The 22,998-nt window shown below is 37.3% G+C and overlaps 1 protein-coding gene across 1 annotated transcript in view; it reads right to left on the reverse strand.

The window, feature by feature from the left end:
- Positions 1-3,058: 3,058 nt before the first annotated feature.
- LHX4 (LIM homeobox 4) overlaps positions 3,059-22,998 on the reverse strand; it is a 62,912-nt gene continuing 42,972 nt past the window's right edge. Inside the window, exons 3-6 of the mRNA XM_026703460.2 lie at positions 14,482-14,684; positions 11,015-11,169; positions 8,854-9,025; positions 3,059-7,114 (exon numbers count right to left, since the gene is read on the reverse strand). Coding sequence (XP_026559245.1) covers positions 6,723-7,114; positions 8,854-9,025; positions 11,015-11,169; positions 14,482-14,684 — 922 coding nt within the window. The 3' untranslated portion in view covers positions 3,059-6,722. The remainder of the gene's footprint in view (positions 7,115-8,853; positions 9,026-11,014; positions 11,170-14,481; positions 14,685-22,998) is intronic.

Raw genomic sequence — 22,998 nt, forward strand, 5'->3', positions numbered from 1 at the left:
TTGGCAACCACTTGATAACAGCAAGGTGTTTTTCTGAGCTTTTGTACTTCAAATATAATGTGTTTGTGGTGTGTGAGTGTGGGTGTGGGTGTTTTTCTCTTTCTCTGCTTTAAAATGAATGCTTAATGCAAGACAGAAAAAGGCACATGAACCCTGGAGGCCATTTCATATTTATTTTACATAGAACTTTTGTTGTTGCTGTTGTTTTACATACACGTCATGCCAGCAGACAGAAGGCAAATACCAAGAAACTTGTTGGGTTTTTTTTTTATCCAAAGACACATGGCAATAAATATGTTTCTTTCTCTCAAAAATGTCACTTTAGAACTGTACAAAATTTGTCAAGGCAAGGAGATGGTTACAATGGGAAAGAGCGCAGTAGAGGAGAGAGCTATAGGAAATGCAGCAGGCTTGCTTTGAAGCTTTCTGGGCTTGAAAGAGCCAAACCAAAAGGCAGTTTCACGTTGAGTTACTTCCTAAATCTTAATCTTCCCTCTGGGGCCAGAGACCTGTGCTGACAGATCTACATAGCAGAGCAATGGATTGGAAATCAGGTGAGTTCAGGATGCTTCTGTACATACCACCCATGCTCTACTTCAGATGCAGAGGAAACCTCTGTCCACTGAATTAGTCCATCATTTGTAGTCGCTGATTTCTGTTTTCACATTTTGTGTTTTATTTATTACTGTTTGCAGCAAATGCTCTCAGTCTTTTAAAAAGACAACTGTAAAAATCCTAGAACTAGAGACAGGCGGGAGACAACTAGTTGTGTGCCTCTTTTTTTTTTCCAACTTGAAGTTTGGCCATCATTACCAGAGCTCTGCGAGAAGAGGACATAAAATATAGCAAATTTCACTAAGCTAACTTTGTTCTTAGATCACAGTTTCCAATTATTAAAGTGCAGTAAGAGTTAAGAGTTCAGGTATATGTAAAACTGCTAGAAGAATCTTGCCTAGAATCACTTATTATATAAAGGGTAGTGTTCTGTAAACTGAAATAAAACTATAGACTTGAGAAATATTAAATGGACATGGTGGTAAAATGCAGCAATCAATTGGATCCTCTTGGCAGGAAGAGAAGAAAAAAATCTAAAATTCTATCTCAGATCAGTTTTGGGCAGATGATATTGTCTGTGTTAGAGTGAAATGATGTTTTTAAATCCTTTTAAAAGGATTTAAATATAAACTTTATTGTCCTTTTGGGGCAAAACATTTATAATTTATGCTTAGCCTTGGATGTGCAAAGCATGTCTTCTCTATTTGCAGTTAAATTTTAGCCAGAGATATCAGCATTCCTAGAGTGCCTAAAACATAGTCAAGTTGAGAAACCTAACAACAGGTAGTTTATTAGTCATTGGGTTTTATGAAAGATGTATAGAAACCAAGATAACATGATGACTTAATGTGTACAGAAGTGTTCATCTTACAATAAATTCTGCCTAATAGATTAATATGATTGGTTGCCAACAAACCAAATAGTGGGGCATTTTCCTCTAGAAGTGTTGGAATGTTCCTTCCATCATCCACAGCCAGCACACCCAATAACAGGGCATGTTGAAGATGACAAGATGTGGTGCCATAATTAAACACATTGCTGGCTTCAAGGAAGGTGATTTAAAGCAAACTTTGCAGGCATTTTCTATGGTGTTAAATATGAAACCAATAAAATCTATCTGACTAAAGAATACACATCTTCATCTGTCTTATCAGCCTTTGTGCACATTATGTCCAAAAGCTCTTTATTGACTTTTCTAGGAATTTTACAAAGAACTGAAAACAAGATGCATGCAGAAGCAAACCACTGTTAAAAGTTTGTCATTATTACACATGTGATAGCCTGCTCATCCTTTGCTGCATCAAACCCCTCAGTAAAAAGCAGATGACATCATACAGTAAGGATGGGCAAATCATTGGGCTGCATGTGGCCATCCAAGCCATTTTATGTTGATCCCAGGGAACCTAGGACTCATGTGATTACAGTGACAAAGAGCCAAGAAAGAGGCGGGGTTTTCCAAATGAAAGAATGTTACTGAACAAGCCTTAGAATTACCCAACCACCCCCAATATTTATATTAAGAAACTGTCCACCTCTTCCAAATAAAACATCTGAAATCCAAATCCTGCCCACTACATTAACGTTGCCTCTCTAGCATAGCTTTCGGCCAACACATTGTATTTTTCAAGCTTTCAGTTTTTAGAAAACCATTCCTCCCAATGGTTTGGGAGGAATATCAGGGACAGAGTTTGCGGACCATGAGTATTTTAAAGCGTTTTAGACTGATGGCAATAAAATTGGCTCTGGATCTTACGCAAGTGGTCTACGCTGGAGAAAAAAAATCTGCAGCTCTTGGTTCTGGAATTGATTGATCTATTAAATTTCCCATATTACTTCTGGCATCTCCAAGATTTGTATTTTTCCTTTGGAAATAGTTGTAATTCATTTAAAGGCACTCCTCCATTAAGAACTCCTAAAGTTTCATCTCCCACAAAAGGCCATTGTTTTGGGCACAGCTCTTACCCAAGACAGGTCATGGTCTGCTGGGCTCAATACTATCTTTAGATATCTCTCCAGGATTCTGCCACTGGGCAACCTTGAAACTTGCCTTTTAAGCAGGCACACATTCACTTATCAATATTCCTTTCTCAGTTCCTGCAGAGTTAACCATTCATTTGTTTTATTTTGATTACAAACAGCTAAAGAATTTATATAAATAATTCTTAATTCCTAAATTCTATAAATCGGGTTGGGATTTGGATACTGGAAATTGGGAAGGCTGATGAAAGGTAAAAATAAATGTTCATTTAAAAAAAAAAACAATTTCATAAGTTGAAGCTGTACTAGGGATGCACAGTAGATGCAGATAATATAGAAAACATTGATGTAATATTAATTCTGATGGGAGATGTCATGGTTCAATTCTAAAAATGTTTTTGCTTTCAAAATGAAATCCCATTGAGTTTCAAAGAGACTTTTAGGAAAATGAGAATAGATTGCAACTTTATTGCAGAAATCAAGAAATAACTGAAAAGGGCTTAGCTTTTTGGAAAATCATGTCTTTTTTATTCCTTTACTTTTCTGAAGATGTTAACCATATACGCCATGCAAAACCTCTGCAATCTCGAAATATCCATCCATACGTGAGCTGAAGATGGCCATCTCCTTCGCCTTGGTGCTAATAAAGTCTGACAGGTGAACTTCACATTGATTTTCTTTTTTCTAGGATTTTCTTCTGTGGGCAATGTGCTTGTGATGATTTGTCAATAACTGAAAAACAGCATTATATTAAATCTTTTCATATTTTAAACATTCAAAGTAACAGGTTGTGGAAAAGCTGCTTATACCTATTTTAAATTCTTCAGACAATATTCCAACATAGGTATAACAGATTGATCTCGATGAAAGAGTTGTGTTACTGAAATAATTGCTTTTCCTCTTGAAAAATGCAAGCTCTTTAGGAATTAAGTTGCATCAGTTTCAGTATATGAGTCATAGTAAATGATTGGGGGGTGGGGGGGACGGAATAGTTCTGGAACCTCAAAAGGAAGATATTGAGAATGTGAATATATTCAGGATAATGATTGTTGGCTGGTCTACAGGGTAGGCAGCAAAGCACAGTCACTTGTTTCTTTTGAATTAATCCAGGAGTGCATAAATATAGATTAGGTGTTTGTATTCTAAAGTTGTTGTTGTCCATCAGCTAAATTTAAGAATTTGTTTAATCAAATCTTGCAGCTTATCTTAGGGCAAGGGTCTTCAAACTTGGCAAGTGTAAGACTTGTGGACTTCAACTTCCAGAATTCCTGAGCTAACAAGACTGGAGAAGGAATTCTGGGAGTTGAGGTCCACAAGTCTTAAAGCCATCGAGTTTGAAGGCCCCTGTTTTAGGGGTTCTGGCAACCAAACCAAGTCTCAGTTTCCAAAACAATGGGCATGTTGCGTTTAGATGACACAGTAGCCTTCAAAGCTTCATGACAGAACCTCATGCACCTGGAGAGAGGAAAATGTGAAAGCACAGTCCATGCAGGGTCTTTTAGCCGACCCTGTTGATAGAACAGCCTACGTGTCTTCATTAACTTTCACTTCCTCGATGTCTACTTTTATCATGATTAAACTATTAGAAATAAATCAAAGACTGATTCTAAACCAACTACAATCACTCAATTTTGATGGGAAATGACACTCCTGTTCAGAAGCATGGTCTTCTCAGAAGCATTTCATATAAAAGAATATTATCTATTTTAAGTGCGCAATTCATATTCTTGGGTAAAATACAACTCATTAGTCTTTGTTTGCTTTGTAAGCTTCCTAACATAGAATTGGAAGGAGAAACAATTTCAGCTGTTCCTTTCCATATAGGATCTGGAAAGAAAAGCATTTTTTTCAGAATAGCAGAGTTTCATTTTACTTACGAAAGGATCTTAACTATCCTTTGAGAAATCTATCTTTCACCTGATTAGATTTTGGAATGGCAGCCGTGCAGAACAATAAATAGACCAGACACACATTTATACTATCTACAAGGTATGTTGAAATGTACTTACTTCAGGGAACTAGTGATTTCCCACCTTTTTTTTTCTGTTAACAAAAATGGTTTTATGGAAGGGTAAATGATACACACTGATACACACTCTACAATATGGCAAGATAAAAATGGCCATTAATTTGAACCTCTGCAACGTGATAATTTGCTGTGTGCTGCCCAATCTCTATGCTCTTTCAAAATTAGCTCTAAATCCACAAAAATATTTGACATAAAATTCTTTCTAGCCAATTAATGTTCAGTTGGAGACAAAACCTCAGAAAATGGAAAGTTGAGGACTTATACATACATGTATCAACACTGCTTCTGTCTTATCTGTGTAAGATAAGATGCCACTGAAAAGCATTGTGCTTGAAGTAATGGGAACTCAGTGGTTTTTCAGGGAAATTTGGCTCCCGCATGCAAATGAGCAAGGAATGCGCGAACAAGTTCTCTAACTCTCAAGTCATACCTGTGTCACCTCGCTTATGTTACTCAGTGAATACAAAGCCATAATATTCACTGCAACGTATAAGTTCTCATTAGTTTATATAAGACCCCAGAGCAAAACTAAATTTAGAGTTTATGTGCATGTGTGCTTCTGTGCCTCTTGATTTAAAAAAAATCTCTGAAAAGCTCCATAGCAACTATCCATTCTGGTTAATGTCTTGCTTCAAATGATTGTCATGATATTTTTTCTTTCTCTTTCATATTTTACCTACATTATAAATCTTTTATTTGTGAAGGCCTTTAGAATGATCTTAATCTCCTTAAAAAAAGGTTAATCAAATTAGAGTTGCGTCCCTTTCCTCAGAGGAAAACTTGTGAATTGCTACAACAGTATAAAATGAGGTTATAAATTGCTGTGTTGCTTAGGAGAATGCCATAGTATTACATATACTAAAAAAACAACAACCCAGCATTGGACTTCATGCTGGATTAGAGGCATTATTAAACTCCTATGGAAATTGTCACGTAAAGTAAATAATCCTTTATTTTTCTGATCAAAAGAAAATACACCTTGTGCTTAAATGGTATAGAGTTCATAGTCTGAAAGGTTTTCTGTATCATGAACTGACACCTAAAAGTAGTGGAAGGGTGTAAAATGCCTGTAAATTATTATTTTTGTGGTGGATTTTAAACCCATGGTGCATTCCTACCAGCTGCAGGTCTGTGTTCTTTTTTGTTGTAGTTGCATTCTTCTGGAATGGCAGTTGAGTGGTTGCCCAGAAAAGGGAGCTTGCTATGGGATCCCTGATTCTTGCTATACCCAATCAGGAACATCATTATAATCCCTCTGTTTACTAAGATTCAGGTGGGGACTTTGGTGTTGTATTTTCGCCCTTTTTTTTTTTTGCCTCACAGTAGCACTTGTTTCACTTAACTGAGTGACAAAAACAACTTTAGAAAGAATAATGACCATAGAGGGGTTGAGATCTAAAGAATCAGCAGGCCTTGCTTTTGGGGTTGTGACTGCTTCCTTGTAGATGGATGTCAACCAGGAGAAAGCCTCCGTAAAAGATCTCGTGATCCAGCTGAGAGGAAATAACAGATGCTCAAAAGCTGTGATGTAGGTAAGAAACAAGGGCCCTTCTGAGCTGCCTTACCATGTATAAGGCATAATATAGAAAAGAAGTTGCAGACAGAAATAAAAATGGGATGGGTAAAACTGCAACCGCTTAGCAACTTTCTGTCCCTTCGGTTGTTGGAAAGATTGCGTTGATTTCTGTCGCTTAGCTGGTCCGAGTCAAGTAAATGAAGAACAACGGTCATGCCGCCTGTGAGAAATGTAGGGTTGTCAAGGAGCAAAAATCAGTTTAGTCAATTCAACATGTGCTAGGATCCAACTGGGGAGCCGAGCCCCAAGAAGAGTCAGTGAACTTGTCCTTGTTTTAGCTGGCACCACTAACATCATACAAAGACTAAACACAACAGTGTGCTGTATTCAGAAGCAGCTCCTCCTATCATTCCCATCTTTCAAATACAAAGCAAATAAATATATATATATATATATATATTTATACATTATATTATCATATTTTCTTTCAGCTTTACAGAAACAAATTGTGGATTCCCCTTCTAAAATAATGGAAACTTTCTTTCACTGAAGGTTGATTGTTGTCCCTTATTGGGGGTGGCTTAGCACGTTTTCAGGCCAAAAGAACAGGTCTGACTATGGCAAATCTGAAGGAAGCAGAATACTTTAAAAAGGAGGATGGTCCATTTCATCAAGCCAGGAGGCAGGACTTGTTGGAAAGTCTGGATAACCAACGCTGCTTCCAGTGGAAATATCGGAGGTTGGGCCCCCAGCCATAGCTCTGAGTGTCTGGCTCACCCCCTGCCCTCCATGTGCTATTATTCCCAAATTATTGTCCATTGTGTATTCCAAACCATTTAGCAATGGAGTATGTGATGGAAGAGATGATATGGAAGCTGGAGATTGCGGGATTCCATAAGGACTTCCATCCCTCAAGTCCTGATAGGATTGTCCTGTCCCATCCAGAGAGAAAGTACCATTCAGTAGTTGTCCACCAGCCACCTCACCAGCGTTGCTGTATATTCTGTTGTGGCCCAGCTCTGAGAGGATTTGATCTTCTAAAAAGCAAGAAACAAAAGTTTTAGTACAGAAAAAAAAAACCTCTATCTGGTACATTGTGATCAAAGACTGAAAAATACCTTTAAGTCAGGGATGAAGAATGGTAGGCTTAGTTATCACAAGATTACATCTCATATCATCCCTCATTATCAGCCGTGCTGATTTGGGATAATCAGAATCCAGTAATGTTTGGGATCAGGGGGAAGTTTGTGTTTTACCATGCAAGGTTGTTATTTTTTCCCCCCAAAATATTATCTATTTATTTGTAATATCTTTGACTTATAATACCTAAAGATTTTTGATAAGTCCCAAGCTGCCAATACTGAGCAGTAGACTGCCTGGAGCGAACAAGTTGAGATCCAGACATCCAGCTATTTCTAGAGCTAAAATACTTGTAGAATACGATTTTGGCATATATAAAAGTAGAACAGCATTTTATCTCCACAATGTCAAAGTTTGCTTTGTATCTTGAAAAAAAACCTCGCAGATTTGACCAGCCCTGTACCATATGGACCACACTGAACTGGATTCACAGTGGCCAGGGTAAATGTTCTCGAGGCAAAATACCATCACCAAATTGTGACTGTGAGGAGGAAAAACAAACTATATCTGTCACATATAGTGACAGAGTGCCAAAATAGATCCTATAATGGAGACATTGTTGATTTCCTGGCTGCAGCAAATGAAGCAAAAATTATGTCTGTAATCTAGACATATGTTTATAATATTTTATATTATCATCTCTTTTTTAAGTGAAGTTTGATGTGAATGTGCTGTACAGTAAATAATGTGAAGCTGGGAAAAAGATAAGGGAAAGTAGAATAAGATAGCCAGCAAAAAGCATGATTGGCTAGCTCCTTAAATGGGAACATTTTGTGCTCAAAGTTTATTGCAGGTTTTCACAGTACGTGGTCAAAAAGATCAAGATGGCGGCTGCAATGGTGACATTGAAATTCTATTTTTGTTTAAGTGCACGAAGTGTGCAACCCCATCTAGTTCACTGCACTTTGCACAGTCTTTAGACAGATGAATACACACACATTCTGGAGTCATGAGGAGAAGCATGAAGTGCTGCAAATCATAGAAGGGACTATGAAAACAGCTTTAAAAACTAATGAAAAATCAGAAAAAAAAGTGTTCTGGACACTTTTGTCTGAGCACAGCACCCCTCTATTTATTAAAACAACCCACATCAGGCTTCTACATCAATTGGAAAAGATGGCTGCTTTAAAACAGACAGACGAAAACTTTATTTTGGTCGTTGACCAATAAAAATACATTCAGTAAAAAAAAAAAAAACTCGACTCCTAACATCAGTGACTTTGGCAACCATTGCTGGGTGAAGCTTGCACATAATGCAGCAGAAATTTGCTACTTTTAAAAGGAGAGATTTAACCTGGTTAACAAATAATTAAAATAAAAATGAACAGGGTGCCTCCAAAATTTAAATTAAAAAGGGGCGATCATCTGGTGACAAAATGCACTGAATCAGTAGATAGACCAATTTAATTTTTAAAACCACCAATTTAGATCTTTGTTCTTCCTGCAGAAATCCTGATTTCTGGGTGCCAAAGAACAAAGCAGAGGATTGTCGGCATTTTCCAGGGATCTGCAGATCTTACTAGGAAAAGCATAAGTAGCCCACTCCTAATTCAGGACATTTATAACATAAATACGTAGGAGCCCTCATCTTAATTTGCCTCAATCTTTCCCTTATTGTGCTTCCTCTCCTGCCTACCTCTGAAGCTCAGCTCACTGTCACTGACTCCGCAGTCCTCTGCAGAGCTCTCTTTCTCATGCTTGGTGCCGCCTCTGTTCCTCTTAACACTCTTGTAGAACTGGCCCCAACGATGTCGCCCAGCATCTTTCTTCAGTCGCTTCTCTTTGGCTCTTCTGTTTTGAAACCAGACCTGTAATCATGGTGGGAAAAGCAGTGAGAACAAAAACCGTTTTCAGTCCCACCACCTGAGAGTCCTTGACAAGAACTCTTTCATCATCCAGAAGATGGACAGGCATGATCTCATGGGGGAGAGAAAAGCCCTCTTCCCCCTACAGGGTGATTGCGTGGACGTTGGGATTAGCCCTCTGGTATCCCAGTTATAAACCGGGGGTGATCACAGCTTCCCTAATTTCTACTGGTAGTAATGAAATGACACCAACTGCCCCCAAAATAAAAAACAAACTTAGGCTAAGACTTATGGCAGATGTATCCATAATGAATATCTAATACCTACAATATCTATAATATGACAAAGCACAAATATACACAGTTCATGTGGACTTTTGGTGGGGGGGACTTGCTTACATTTGAAGATCTTAACTTGTTCAATATTAGATACCACCCATAAGCAAAGAGTTTCAGGACAAGTCCAAGGAACTCAAATGAAGAGAAGCACTTCTGATTGAACCCTGCATCATAATCACATCATTATCCAAAGTCCTGACAGATGTACAATAACAACCGCTCTGTGTGTGTGTGTGTGTGTGTGTGTGTGTGTGTGTGGCCTTCTAGAATAGATCTATGTTGTGTCAATTGTACCCAGGGACAATAGGAGGCTCCTCAGTTTCTGCATCTGCTGCACTGAGCATTTGCTTTCTGACTCACATGCTCACATGCTTTTCCCACCCTCATTTTCCAGGATGCTGAGTTTTTTTTTCCCCCAGTGCCATTTTGTGCTTTTGCATGTGCTTCAAGATGTGCAGCAAAGTTTTCCTGGATCCCTTTTAACTGCACTAAACAGGGAAAGTCAGCCTCTATAGCTGCCACTGCTAATATTAGGCAGTTTGGGGGACGGGGAGAAAGGGACCCAAGGGATGACTATAGCACTCCGCCCTTTGTCCCCAAGGTTGCTCTGACTTCTGCAATCAGAAGCTTTGAGGAGCTGTCCTTCCTAGCAAGAGATTGTAGAAAGAGGACAAGGTTCCAACTCTAGGTGACAAAAAGGGGTGATAAATGAGTTTAGAAAATCAGAATTATAGTAGGAGAAACAATATTCAGAAACAAAATATACAGTGCGACAGATAAAGTAGATGGGAATTATAGAATCAGAACCACAGGCCTGAATAGGAAGACACTCTGTACTTTTACTAATAGTACTTGTTTTGAATAGACACCAAACAGGCAGAAGATGAAAACATCGGCAGAATTCTATAGAAAATAGAATTTACTGTTTTCCCACTCGGGTATTAAACTGCCCTACAGAAATCTGACACAGTTGTTAAAGGAACTATGTGTGTAGGATTGATTGATTGATTTAAAAGAGTTATATGGCTGTCCATTTTAAAACCCAACTCTGGTCAGCTCACATCAGCAATAAAACCATAAAAATCATTTTTTAAAAACCTGACCAAGAAACAGTTTTTTTTAAAAAAAGCTGGTACTTCAGTCACCTCCAAGGAGGCCCCAACTGCCACCCATAATCTTCCATTGCTCTACCCCTGGTGCCTGGGTAAAGAGCTTGAGGGCCTTCTAAGAGGGTGAGGGGTTGCTGAATTGTGGAGGGAAGATGCTCTGCAAAGTAGGGGCAGCTATGGAAAAAGGCTCGTCTGATTCTCATATCAGAGATCCATCAACTTTACAAAGCTTAAGATTCTGAGATGTTATATCGCAAGATTTTGGCCTATGACATAATAGGTTTCCATTTCCTCCTGCATACTGCCAATTAGACTTAGTTAATATGTTTTCTCAAGAGAAGAAGGGAGATTTCTATTCAGAAAAAAATGCCAAACAGATCATCTTAGGCATCCGCATCCTTTAGTTTTGCATTCATTCTACTATGGCTTTAAATTTGGAATGTGAAACCATCGCCTTGACTAATTTTGGACCCTCCGAAAGAATCGCTGCAAACAAGCTGACCTTTTGAGTTGAAGACAAAGTCAATATTGTGTCAGGTGCTCACCTGTACAACCCGCATGTCCAATCCTGTCTCAGAGGACAGCTGTTCCCGCACATGTCTGGCTGGTTTGGGGGAGTTTTTATAGGCATTTTTCAATGTTTCCAACTGTTTCGCTGTGATGGTGGTTCGAGGCCTCTTGGCTCCAGCCTCTGAATCATCTGCAGTGGAACACAGTTATTTTAGAATGTGGAGCTGAACCAGAACCTAGAAGATGTGGGGAGTTTTGAAAGCTGGCAAGAATGACCACACACAGTTATATTTGCATCTTTTTAGGGGCACACTTAAGTTTTGATGGATACTGAAATAAACCAGGCTTCACTAAACTAATACAAGTAGTCCTTGATTAATGATGGCAAATGGGATAGGTGACAGCAGTTCCAGGAGTCCTGGTTGCCATCATTAAGCAAGGACTATGTTGATCATTAAGCGAGAACAAGACAATGATTTCTGACTTTCTACAAGCTTCCCTATTGACTTTGCTTGGGGAAAGCTGGCAGGGAACAGTGGAAATCATGATTGCCAATGTAACAATCACACAATTGTGTATATTGCTGTGACAGCTGGAACTCCAGGGACTGGTTGTAGTTACCACTTCAGCACTGTGGTAAATTTGAACAGACACTGAACGAGGGGTCATTAGATGAGGACCAGCTCTAAAACCAAACAGAATAAAGAGAAATGGGAAAAGATCTGTTTAGGCTGATGTTTACATAAGATATCTCAAGGAGCCACAGGACAATATGATCCTAAATATTTCAATCCACTCCAATTTCAAGTGTCTTTTTTTCATAGTAATGTCAATTAGTTCATTTATAGCTTCTGCACATATATTTCTATTGCAGTTTTAGTATCCCTGTATTTTCTACATAGGAAAATACATTGATTTGGGTTGTTTCCATTAGTTTCACTAAGCAACACAAGGGGGCTGAACCTGGAACAAGTCCTATATCCAACTTAATTTTAAGGAAGGCAAATGTGATTATTCTGATATTTGTAGTCACTCTTGTTTTTTTAAACCAGAGTTCCCTGTCTTGCAACTATGAATTAGTTTAGACCTGTTTTACATTTTGATGGGGCTACTCATAAGCTTATGCTCTTCAATAAAGGGGTGAAAAGGGGCATAAATAAGGCTTCTCAACTTTGGTAATTATAGTAATATTTTGACTAGGCATAATGGAACTAATCTGTAATTAAACCTACAGTCTTTAAAACTGTAGTAACTTTGGGCAATTAATCTAAATGCACCATTTTAATTCTCCCTTAGGTCCTGATAACTATAAGAAAATTATTAGTACACTTTCACTGAGAGGTAACCATTTCCACCTGCAGTAAATACATCCTGAAGCTAGAATTGCCAAGCTGAAAGATATAGAATATAGATTTTTCTGACCTCTTACAATGAGCCTCAGACTTAGCTGCCTTTCTTCTAGAAGAATTCTTTCCCTCGAAGCAAACCTCCCTATGTACACCCCTCTAATTAGCAAAATGTTAAAATATTTTAAAAAATATTTTATATAAAACATAAAACACTTTATATTTTCCCACATATGGATAACATACGTCTTATTATAGCACTAGAACCTATTCTCCTTCTATAGGTGGTTAGCAATGGACTTTAACCTATATGCTAACAGTTCTCCTCTCCCCCTCCCTCTCCTCCTCCCCTTCCCTAAGCTGTGTGGGTTGCAAAAGTATATCGTACTGAAGTCATTGATTACCCTCAGCCTATAATAGAAATTGAGCGACATTCAATCCATGATCTCTTAGGCTCCCTCTCCACCAATCTCCTTTACACAGGCAGGCATTGCATCACCCTAGCCAAATTGATTAGGTCAAAATAGAGTCCTTAATTAATGAGAAGTCAGGGCTTGTCAAAATGAAATCCATTAAAGACCAGTTCAGTTTTAATTTCAGTCAGGCACTGTTGGGCAGTCTCTGTGGATTCATTAGCGTTGGTGATCTATAGCCTTTCTCTGTCTAGCTTCCTTGAACCCAGCCTCGGTTCTGTTGTTATTTTTTACCTACAGTAAATATCGGCATTTTAGACCCTATACTGAAAAATGGGAGACTTTCTGGGTGAAGGGCCAGATAAGCTAAAGTGCAAGAATGTCAACTCTGCTGCTTTCAAGAGAGCTATGCCTGGGATTACTTTCAGCTCTTGATCTTATTTTATGTACAGCAGCTTGAAATCAACAGAGATGACAAATATGCAAAGACCAACTTCTTGTGGCACAGCCTAATAAACAAAAATACTGTATAATGTGTGCTTCAAAGCCCTCTACACTTCCCTTACTTCCAACCCCCTGATACACACATTTGTGAATAAGCAGAAAAGGATGGAGGTGTTTGGGATGCGACACAGAAACAGTTGAACTCTAGGAAAATGTTTTTTCTAGACAAAGCATCCATTCTGATAGGATGGTCCCAATTTTAACATACCCAGTTAATTTCTCCTAACGTTATATCGAGGAGTTGCACTGGCTCGCGAGAGCCATTTGTTATATTTTCTCGAATTTTGCAAGCCAGTCAAAAGCATGGCTCAGTCTTTGCACTTTAGTGTGCCAAGCCGTTGTTCTACAGCTAGTGGCACCAGAGCAGGAATGGAGTCAGTCCTGAAACATTTACCAGCACACCACTGATTATAACTGGGGAAAAAAGAAACCAGCTTTCTTTGCATATATTCCTAGGAATAAAAAAGGGGAAAGACTAAAACAACAAAGGGGACCAATCTAGATCTTCAATATAGTGCATTAGGCTCAATATGTAATCAGGACTTGGGGAAGAATCAGAGCCACAGTTGCATGCCATAGTCCAGGTCACAAAAAAGTTGCAGTTGGCTGGATCCCTCTCCCCACAGCATCACAACTACAATCAGCAAGAATATAGTACCGGAAGTGATGGGTATTGATCAGTGGTGGGATTCAAATTTTTTGACTACTGGTTTTGTGGTGAGCATGGTGTGGCTTGGTGGGTGTGACTTGGTGGCCGTGGCAGGGGAAGGATATGCAAAATCTCCATTCCACCCGACTTCAGGGGAAAGTTACTGCAAAATCCCATTCCCTCCCCACCCCACTAACCTGATTTCCAGCTCTGTTCTCCTGTGCAGGCCAATCAGCTGGGACTTGGGAGACAGAGAATAGATGGAGGTGGAGCCAGTCAGAGGTGGTATTTGCCGGCTCTCCAAACTACTCAAAATTTCCACTACTGGTTCTCCAGAACTGGTCAGAACCTGCTCAATACTACCTCTGGTACTGATATTCCTAAGTGGAGCAAAATATTCCCCAGCCTGCTTTTAACATATACTTAATTTAATCATTGACAATCCATTAATGGTCTGAAAATAAAAGTGATCCAATTCTGTCCTCTTTCACATAATGTGTATCTTCACCACCTGAACAGGAGAGAAGACACCATGATCGTAAAATCTGTCCCATTTTATCAAGGGCCAGTATATGCCTTGTTCAACCTACCATTCTGTTTGGCTGTTTCATAATCCTCCTTGCAGACTAGGCGCCCATCTTCCATGAGATAAAACTCATCCCCTGTGGCAAGTTGGCGGTTGCAGATAATGCAGGCAAAGCAGTGCAGATGATAGACAAAATCCTGGGCTTTTCTGACCACCTGGGTGGGTGGGATTCCCTGTTGGCATGCTGTGCATTTTGTACCAAAACGCCTGCAAGAGAGAGAGAGAGAGAGAGAGAAGAGTGCCAATGCCTGGAAGCAGAGCAGGGTATGTGCTACGTAGAAGAAGAAGAAACCACCATTATGATAACAGACACTGATTCAAGTTTCTAGGAAACTTTCTAATTTCATATTTTAACAATGTCTGTTCTTCTGACTCTACAAATAAGCCCAAAGTAAGTGGGTATGCCTGCTTAGTCCACAAAAAATGGACTAGTATTTCTGAACAAGTTTTCAATGACCAAAGGAGTTACTTAAATTCCACGTGTGACAAACTTTTCCTTACAATGACCACCAAACTCAGAATGAACTGTACATAAGTCATTCATCCAAAGACTTCAACTTCAATTCCTAAATGCAGAATCAGCCAAGAGTTAAGTATTATTGTTTAATTGTAGACTATACACACGTCTCTTCTTGTTGCAGAAATTCATAAAGTATATTATCCTCAGCAAGAAACTCTGACAAAAGTGGCCCTTCAGAAGGAAGCAGAGGAAGGTGCAGAGTTGAAAGGAGCAGCCAACCCAACCATGCACAACATTTGACACAGAAAGTCCTTATCTCCTTTCACGTAAAGCGACTGGGCTCATTGAAGGGTAGTTTTTGATGGTGCTTTTAGTTAAAGTTAGAGCATGCTGTACAATTACCCTCCCATAAGTATTTCATCCACATTCGTTCCAAATAAATTACTTGTGGCCATGGCCGTAAGGTAAATACAAGATTAACGTGATCAAATCTGCAGGTTGCAATAACAGTGGCACCACAGACCAGCTGAGGAGCCGTCCCTAGAAAGGTCTTAGCAAACCTATCCTAAAATAAGAAGAATGCCTAGCACTGTTCTTTATTGACGACAATGCCTCATCGACATTGGGTGATAAGCTACAAATTATGGATGACAAAACACAGTTGGCTGAATTTTCACACCACTTTTCTTTCCATGAGTAGTTTAAGCCTTCTTTTGGTTGGCCCCAGACTATTTCCCCAGGGCAGTGGGGGGGGGAGGGGGGCTGCAATCCAAAAGCACAATTTTGCTAGATTAGAAATGATCTTCTGATGACAATCAATGGGTTTTTGTGGCAAAAACTTATTCTATAGATGTATTTACCTATTTATTTAAGTGGCTGCTAAGTTTTCAGTGTCTTTTCTAATAATGCTAAATACAGTGTTTGACATTTCATCGCTATTGCCTGCCAAGTTGACACAGATGCTGACATGATTTGAACTTTAGCCATCGTTTTTCTTCCCCCATTTTCCTTCCATTTTTAAGCCTTACAACTTAAAAAGAGAGATCTTATATATATATATAAGCACGACCACGAACGCGAAGCCAAACAGCAGGATCACAGCTCACCAGCTCAAATCCCCCAGCAACTAAGACTAACCTGAGCACAACCAAGCCCCCACCTGAACAGAACACACCCCCAGCCAATCAGAACACAGCCAACCCCCAACCAATCAGAACACAGCCAAACCCCTACCAATGAGAACACACCCCCAGCCAATCAGAACACAGCCAAGCCCCCACCCAATCAAGTCACACCCCCACTAGTAGTTAAAAGGAAGAAGCAGCTGCAAGCTCACATTACTCTGAGAAGCACAGAGCCGAAGACACAAGCCTGAAGATGATGAATGAGACTTCATCGAAACGTTGCCTAGATACTTCCAATTTTACGCGGGAGAAAACCCGAATAACCAAAGACCCACATATATATAGATGTGTGTATGTGTGTGTGTATGTGTATGTATGTATGTGTGTGTGTATATATATATATATATATATATATATATATATATATATATAAAACATAAACAAACACACACACACACACACACATATATATATATATAACATAAACAAACACAAACATAAAAAACAAATAAAACCATCCTTCCATTGTATAGTGTGTCAGTTGGTACATATATTTTGTGCACAATATCAGCAATCTTTCCCTTCTACATTTAAATTATAGTTCATATATATATCGACTGTGCCTATTATATTATATTGTTATTAATACCTTATTAGACTTTAATTATAAATTCACATCATTCTTTTCAAGCAAATCTCAATTATTACATGACCTAATACATAATATCATTCATTTCATTATAATCAATTATAACATATACCTTATCATTACTATTATGTTATATTTATATTATAATATATTTTATTTCCCTATTTTCTTATCTAGCCATTGATAAAATAGATCCCAAATTTTATAATATTCTTTGTCTTCTTGCTCTCTAATTGCTAATGTCAATTTACTCATTTCTGCACATTCCATTATTTTCTTAATCACCTCCTCTTCTGTGGGAATTTTTTCACTTTTCCAATTTTTGGCAAATACAATTCTAGCTGCTGTTAATACATTTATAATCAGATATGTCAATTCTTTACTATATCCTTCAGGTAAAACACCCAATAAAAATATCTCTGGTTTCAAGTCTATATGCTGTTTCCTCATTTTTTCCAGTCATCTATGAATTTTAGTCCAGTATCTCTGGACTAAGTATCCACCACATGTGATAGTATGATCCAGGTATCTGATGACACTTCCAACATTTCTCTGATTTGTTCTTAAACATCCTTGCTATTCTTGTTGGGAGTAGGTGCCACCTGTAAAACATCTTATACAAATTCTCTTTATATGCTGTTGACATTGTTATTTCATAGTTTTGAGACTATAATTTCTGCCATCTTTCTAAATCTATCCCAAAATATCCAAAAACTTTCCCCCAAGCAATCATTGTTTCTTTTACTTGTTCTTCTTCTGATTTTACTCCAAGTAAATATCCATATAATTTTTTAATCACCTTCTCATCAGTACCTGTCAAAATTCCATCTAATCCTGTGAGTTCATTATAAAATCCTTCTGTCCTACGATCTTTATATCTAGAATGTATTTGCATATATGAATACCAATTCATCTCTATTTCTTCTTCCTCTAGTTCTTGCTTAGATTTGAGTTCACCCTCTTCATTTAATATTTCACCATATCTTCCTGTTTGTTCCATGTTATAAACAATTGGATATGCAGATGCCTCTCTATGGTTGAGAACCAGACTGGTATTTTCATGTAATGTTATTTCCTTACTTTCTCCCATACTAATAATAAAGCATCACGAATATAGTGTCTCCTAAAGTACCCATGTGTTTTACTTTCCTTATACCATAAAAAAGCATGCCATCCCAATAACAGGTCATGACCTTCTAATGTTAACAATCTGGTATTTAAGACTATCCATTCTTTCACCCACATCAGTGTTGCTGCCTAGTGATATAATTCCCAATTGGGTAGACCAAAACCTTGATCTAGCATCTTGTAGCAATTTTAATTTAATTCTTGCCTTCTTTCCCTGCCATTTATATTTCAGTATTATTTTATTTAGATCTTCGAAATATTCTTTCCCTAGTTTAATTGGAATTGTCTGAAACAAATATAAAATCCTAGGTAATATATTCATCTTAACTGTAGATATTCTTCCTATTAGAGATAATTGCAAATTTTCCCATTTTTTTCAAATCTGTCACAATCTGTTGTTTGAGTTTATAATAATTATCTTCTTTGAGTGTTCCACATCTTGCTGTTAATTGTATTCCTAAATATTTAACTTTATTTGTGATCTGGTTATTCAATCTCTCTTTTAATTCTTCCCTTTGTTTTTTCACCATATTCTTGGCCAAAATCTTAGTTATATCTTTATTTATTTTCAAACCTGCCATCTGTCCATATTCTTCAATCTTTTCTATCAATTTAGGTGCTGTTTTTAATGGTTCCTCTAATATGAAAACCAGATCATCTGCAAATGCTTGTAACTTATATTCCTCTTTTTTATTTTCATTCCCTTTATTTCATTATCATCTCTAATATTTCTATTTAGGACCTCCAAAGTCAAAACAAACAGCAGTGGCAACAGTGGGCATCCTTGCCTAGTTCCTTTTTTGATATTAATATTATCTGTTAAGTCTCCACTTATCATTACTTTGGCAGATAGCTTATAATATATTGCCTCTATAGCTTTAATAAATCTTTCACCAAAGCCCATCTGTTCCATTTGTAATGTCATAAACTGCCAATTTACATTATCAAAGGCCTTTTGCGCATTAGAAAGACTAAAGCCATTTGCTTCTCAGAATAGGTTTCATAATATTCCAAAGTGTTCAAAATTATTCTCATGTTGTCTTTGATTTGCCTCTTTGGCAGAAATCCATTTTGATCAGTATGTATGAAATTGTTCAGGTATCTCTTAAGTCTTTCTGCCATTATTGAGGCAAATATTTTATAATCTGAATTCAGCAGGGAAATAGGTCCGTAGTTTTTAGCTTGTTGTAGGTCAGGGTCTTCTTTTGGTATGAGAGTAATATAAGCCTCTGTTCATGAGTTGGGTATTTTAGTTTTTGACAAGACTTCATTCATCACTTCAAGCATTGGGATACTTAAAAATTCCTGTAAAGTCTTATAAAATTCCACTGGTAGCCCATCCGGGCCCGGAGCCTTTCCAGTATTTTGTCTCTTTAATGCCTCAGTTAGTTCCATCGTTGTTATTTTCCCTTCTAACATTATTTTAATATCCTCAGATATTTGCAGTAGTTCCACTCTTTGCAAGTATTGTTTAACATTTTCTTCATCAATATTCTCTTGGTTGTATAGTTTTTCATAATATTTCTGTACTATCTTTTTCTTTTCATCATTTCCATTACAAATCTTTCCTTGGTCATCTATTAATTCCATTATCTTTTTCATTTTTCTCTCTCTTTTTTCAATTTATATGCCAACCATCTTCCCGGTTTATTTGCATTTTCAAAGAAATTCTGTTTGGCATTCCTAATTTTTTGAACTAACACTTCTTTTTCCATTAACCCCATTTTGAGTTTAACTATATCCATTTGCTTTTTAATATTCTTTTTCTGTGGATATCTTTATAAGTCCCCTTCAAGTTTCTTATAGTCTTGCTCTAGCATCTGTTGCATTCATCTTTTTTAATATTTCTTTTTCTCGTATAGTCTATTATCAGTGCTCCGGTATAGGCCTTCATGGGATCCCATAAGTTTTGTAGTGAGGTGTCCTCCTTGTTGTTTTCTTTGAAGAAAAAGGCCAATTTTTTTCCATCTTTTGTGTAAATTCTTTTTCTTTCAATATTGTATTATTCAAAGTCCATCTGGATCTTTTCCTTTGTCCTTGCCACTTAATCCATACTGGACTGTGGTCCACCCAAGTACTTGTTTCAATATTAACTTGTTGTATATTTGAGATTAATTCCGTTGACATCCAAATCATATCTATTCTTGACCATGATAAGTGTCTATTGGAGTAAAAGGTATATTGTCTGTTCTTTGCATTTCTTTCTCTCCAAACATCTTTAATGTTTAATTACTCTACCATTTTGAAGAAGGATTTTGGAAGTGTCTTTCTATTTTGTTTATTAGCTTTCTGTGTTTTATAGTCCAATTTTGTATATACTATCCCATTAAAATCTCCTATAAGACATATTCCAATTCTATAATTTTCTTATGCAATTTTTTGTAAAATTCTTCTTGTTTTTCATTGGGAGCATATATTGCTACTAAAAGTATTTTTACATTGTTGTCAATTATTTCCACCATTAATATTCTTCCTTCTTCATCCGTAAAAATTAATTCAGCTTTGATCATGTTCTTAATGTATAGAGCAACTCCCCCCGCTTTTTTTGTGTGCCAATGAAGTATATAAATTACCAATTTTAGGATGTTTCAATACCTGAGCATGTTGTTTTTTTATATGAACTTCTTGCAAGCAGATTATATCTAATTTTTAGTTTTCTAATTTATGGAATATTTTCCTCCCTTTGGTGGCCGAATTCACTCCATTTATATTTATTGTAATCAGTTTCCTTTCTTCCATTATTTATACTTTATATGTAGGGTTTACAGCTCTTGTAGACCTTTTCTCTCTTGCTTCTTTGAAGTCCATCCTTTTACCTACTGCTCCTTCCTCACATGTTGTTTCTTCTTGCATTACTTTATTTCTTGCTTCAGTCATCAAAGAGATCTTTTTTTAGAATGGGAAAGCATGTATAATTTTCTCTATTGGCCTAAAATGTATTACAGTGCTTTAAGTACAGGTAGTCCTCAGCTTACAGCCATTTGTAATTTACAACAACACTGAAAAAAAGGATTTATGGCCATTTTTCAAATTTACATCTGTTGCAGCATCCCCGTGGTCATGTGATCAAAATTTGTACCCTTGGCAACTGGCATGAATTCATGACTGTCGCAGTGTCCTGACTCATGTGATCACCTTTCATGACCTTCTGACAAGAGAAGTTAATGGGCAAATCACAGTCACTTAACAATCATGTTGCTAACTTAACAACTGCGGTGATTCGCTTAACAACCGTGGTAAGAAAGATAGTAAAATGGGGCAAAATTCACTTAGAAACTGTCTTACTTAGCAATGGAAATTTTGGGCTCAATTGTAAGTTGAGGCCTACCTATACAGAGTTTGGATTCCCTTGCCCCTTCCCTTCCTGTGGCCAAAACAAATGTCTTGATTATTTTTATTATATTCCATCTGTCTTTCAGTGTTAATGTCTGCCAATACCCCAGATCCCATCCGCAGAGGTATTTGCAGGGGGAGTTAGGGGAGGAATTATGAAAACAACAGGGACACATGACACAAACTCCATCCTTTTTGTACATGCGTTAAGATCCTGCCAACACCTCTGCCTATCAGCTTTACTGTGGAGTTAGAACTTCTTCTCAGTGTGCATTGCTTTATTTGTAGAGAGAGATTCATTTGACTTTTCATTTGCTCCATTTTTAAAGGACTAACTAAGCTTTGTTATACATTTTGGAAGTAGCAAAAAAGATGTAACCATCCTCAGGCTGCTATTTAAGGATGAAGTATTTTTTTTAAAAGATTGTTTTGAAAACTCAGGGAGTTTTTGTGTTAGGTAAATATCAAAACTCCCGACAGTTCTGTCTTACATTAGTCTTGTAAGTAATGAATAAATTCAACAAATAGCTAGATCTAAAAAATTAGAAGAAATTTTGCTCTTCTTTAACCTGAATTCCATACTGAATGGAATTGGAACTTTAAGCCGGACTCTGTGTTAGTCTTTCTGGATCATAGTAATTGGAAGAGACGTATTTATATTGTACTTATCTTGAGATATTAGACCAACACTATGGAAACCTAAATTCAAGTTCATTTAGCCATGGTACCTCACATGGGCTGAACATTATTTCTTACCTCCCAATCGACTTCAAAGTATTGCTGTTGTGGGAATAATATTGAAAAAAGGAATATGATATATGCTGCCTTCACTCCCTGGAGGAAAGATGCAATCTAGCAAATAAATGCTACACTTAACTGCACTATATTAAGCCACATAATGTACCTGAAGCTACATCACTTGGAGGAAATGCTATGTTCTGAGGCATGAATATACCTGCCTATAAGAATTACAAATCTTGGGTGAGTCCTATTATTCAGAAAAGTTCACCATGAAATACTTTGAAGCCTTGTACAGAAACTGGCCATTGGATACTAACATAAGAATTAATCTCAATTCAAAAATTTCATTATCAGGTTAAAAGTTCACTTGCTAATTTTTTGAATGTTCTTTTAGCCTTCTAAGAGAGCACACAGATTAAGCTGGTTGTAGCACTGTGATAAAAAAAGTGTGAGTGGAGGAAAATTCCAATTCAGTTGTAAACTTACTACAGTACACCATTTTGTATGTTGTCAAACAGCAATATGAGAATAGGAAAACTACTTACCTTACAGGAATGTTACAAGGGTTATTAGAATTATGTGTGCTTACTCTTTAGGTTGCTCTGAATAACTGTACATATCTTAAGAACAACATGCATTGTATGTAGCAATGTACAATACAAAATCAAAAATAAAGCAAGCTTCAAGTTACTGTTGACATAAATTATATAAAATTCTTCATCAATCAGAACATTTCAATCCAGAAAAATCAGCCACAATATTTCTCAAACTAAATAATACAATCAGGAACACTTTCTTTCAAATAGCCCTTGGATAACAACCCTCCTTAAATTTTAACTGTTCTTTATTGTCACATTTTCAATTGCTCAAGAGACCAATTTCCAGCTTGTTCAGGACCCAACATTAACCCTGGTTGGGACTGTAACCAGCACAGTTTGCTTCATTAGTCTTTCTAGTTCCACATGATGCACAATCCATTGTTTCCAGACCAAACACAAAGATAGTTCAATATTACATGCAGTCTAAATGTATAGTTGCCAATGTATGAACTACAAAAGGTGTTTGTTACTACCACTTAGCTGTGTA

Source organism: Pseudonaja textilis, chromosome 3 (genome assembly GCF_049901715.1).
Source record: "Pseudonaja textilis isolate UNSWEBS1 chromosome 3, rPseTex1.2, whole genome shotgun sequence".
Taxonomy (NCBI): domain Eukaryota; kingdom Metazoa; phylum Chordata; class Lepidosauria; order Squamata; family Elapidae; genus Pseudonaja; species Pseudonaja textilis.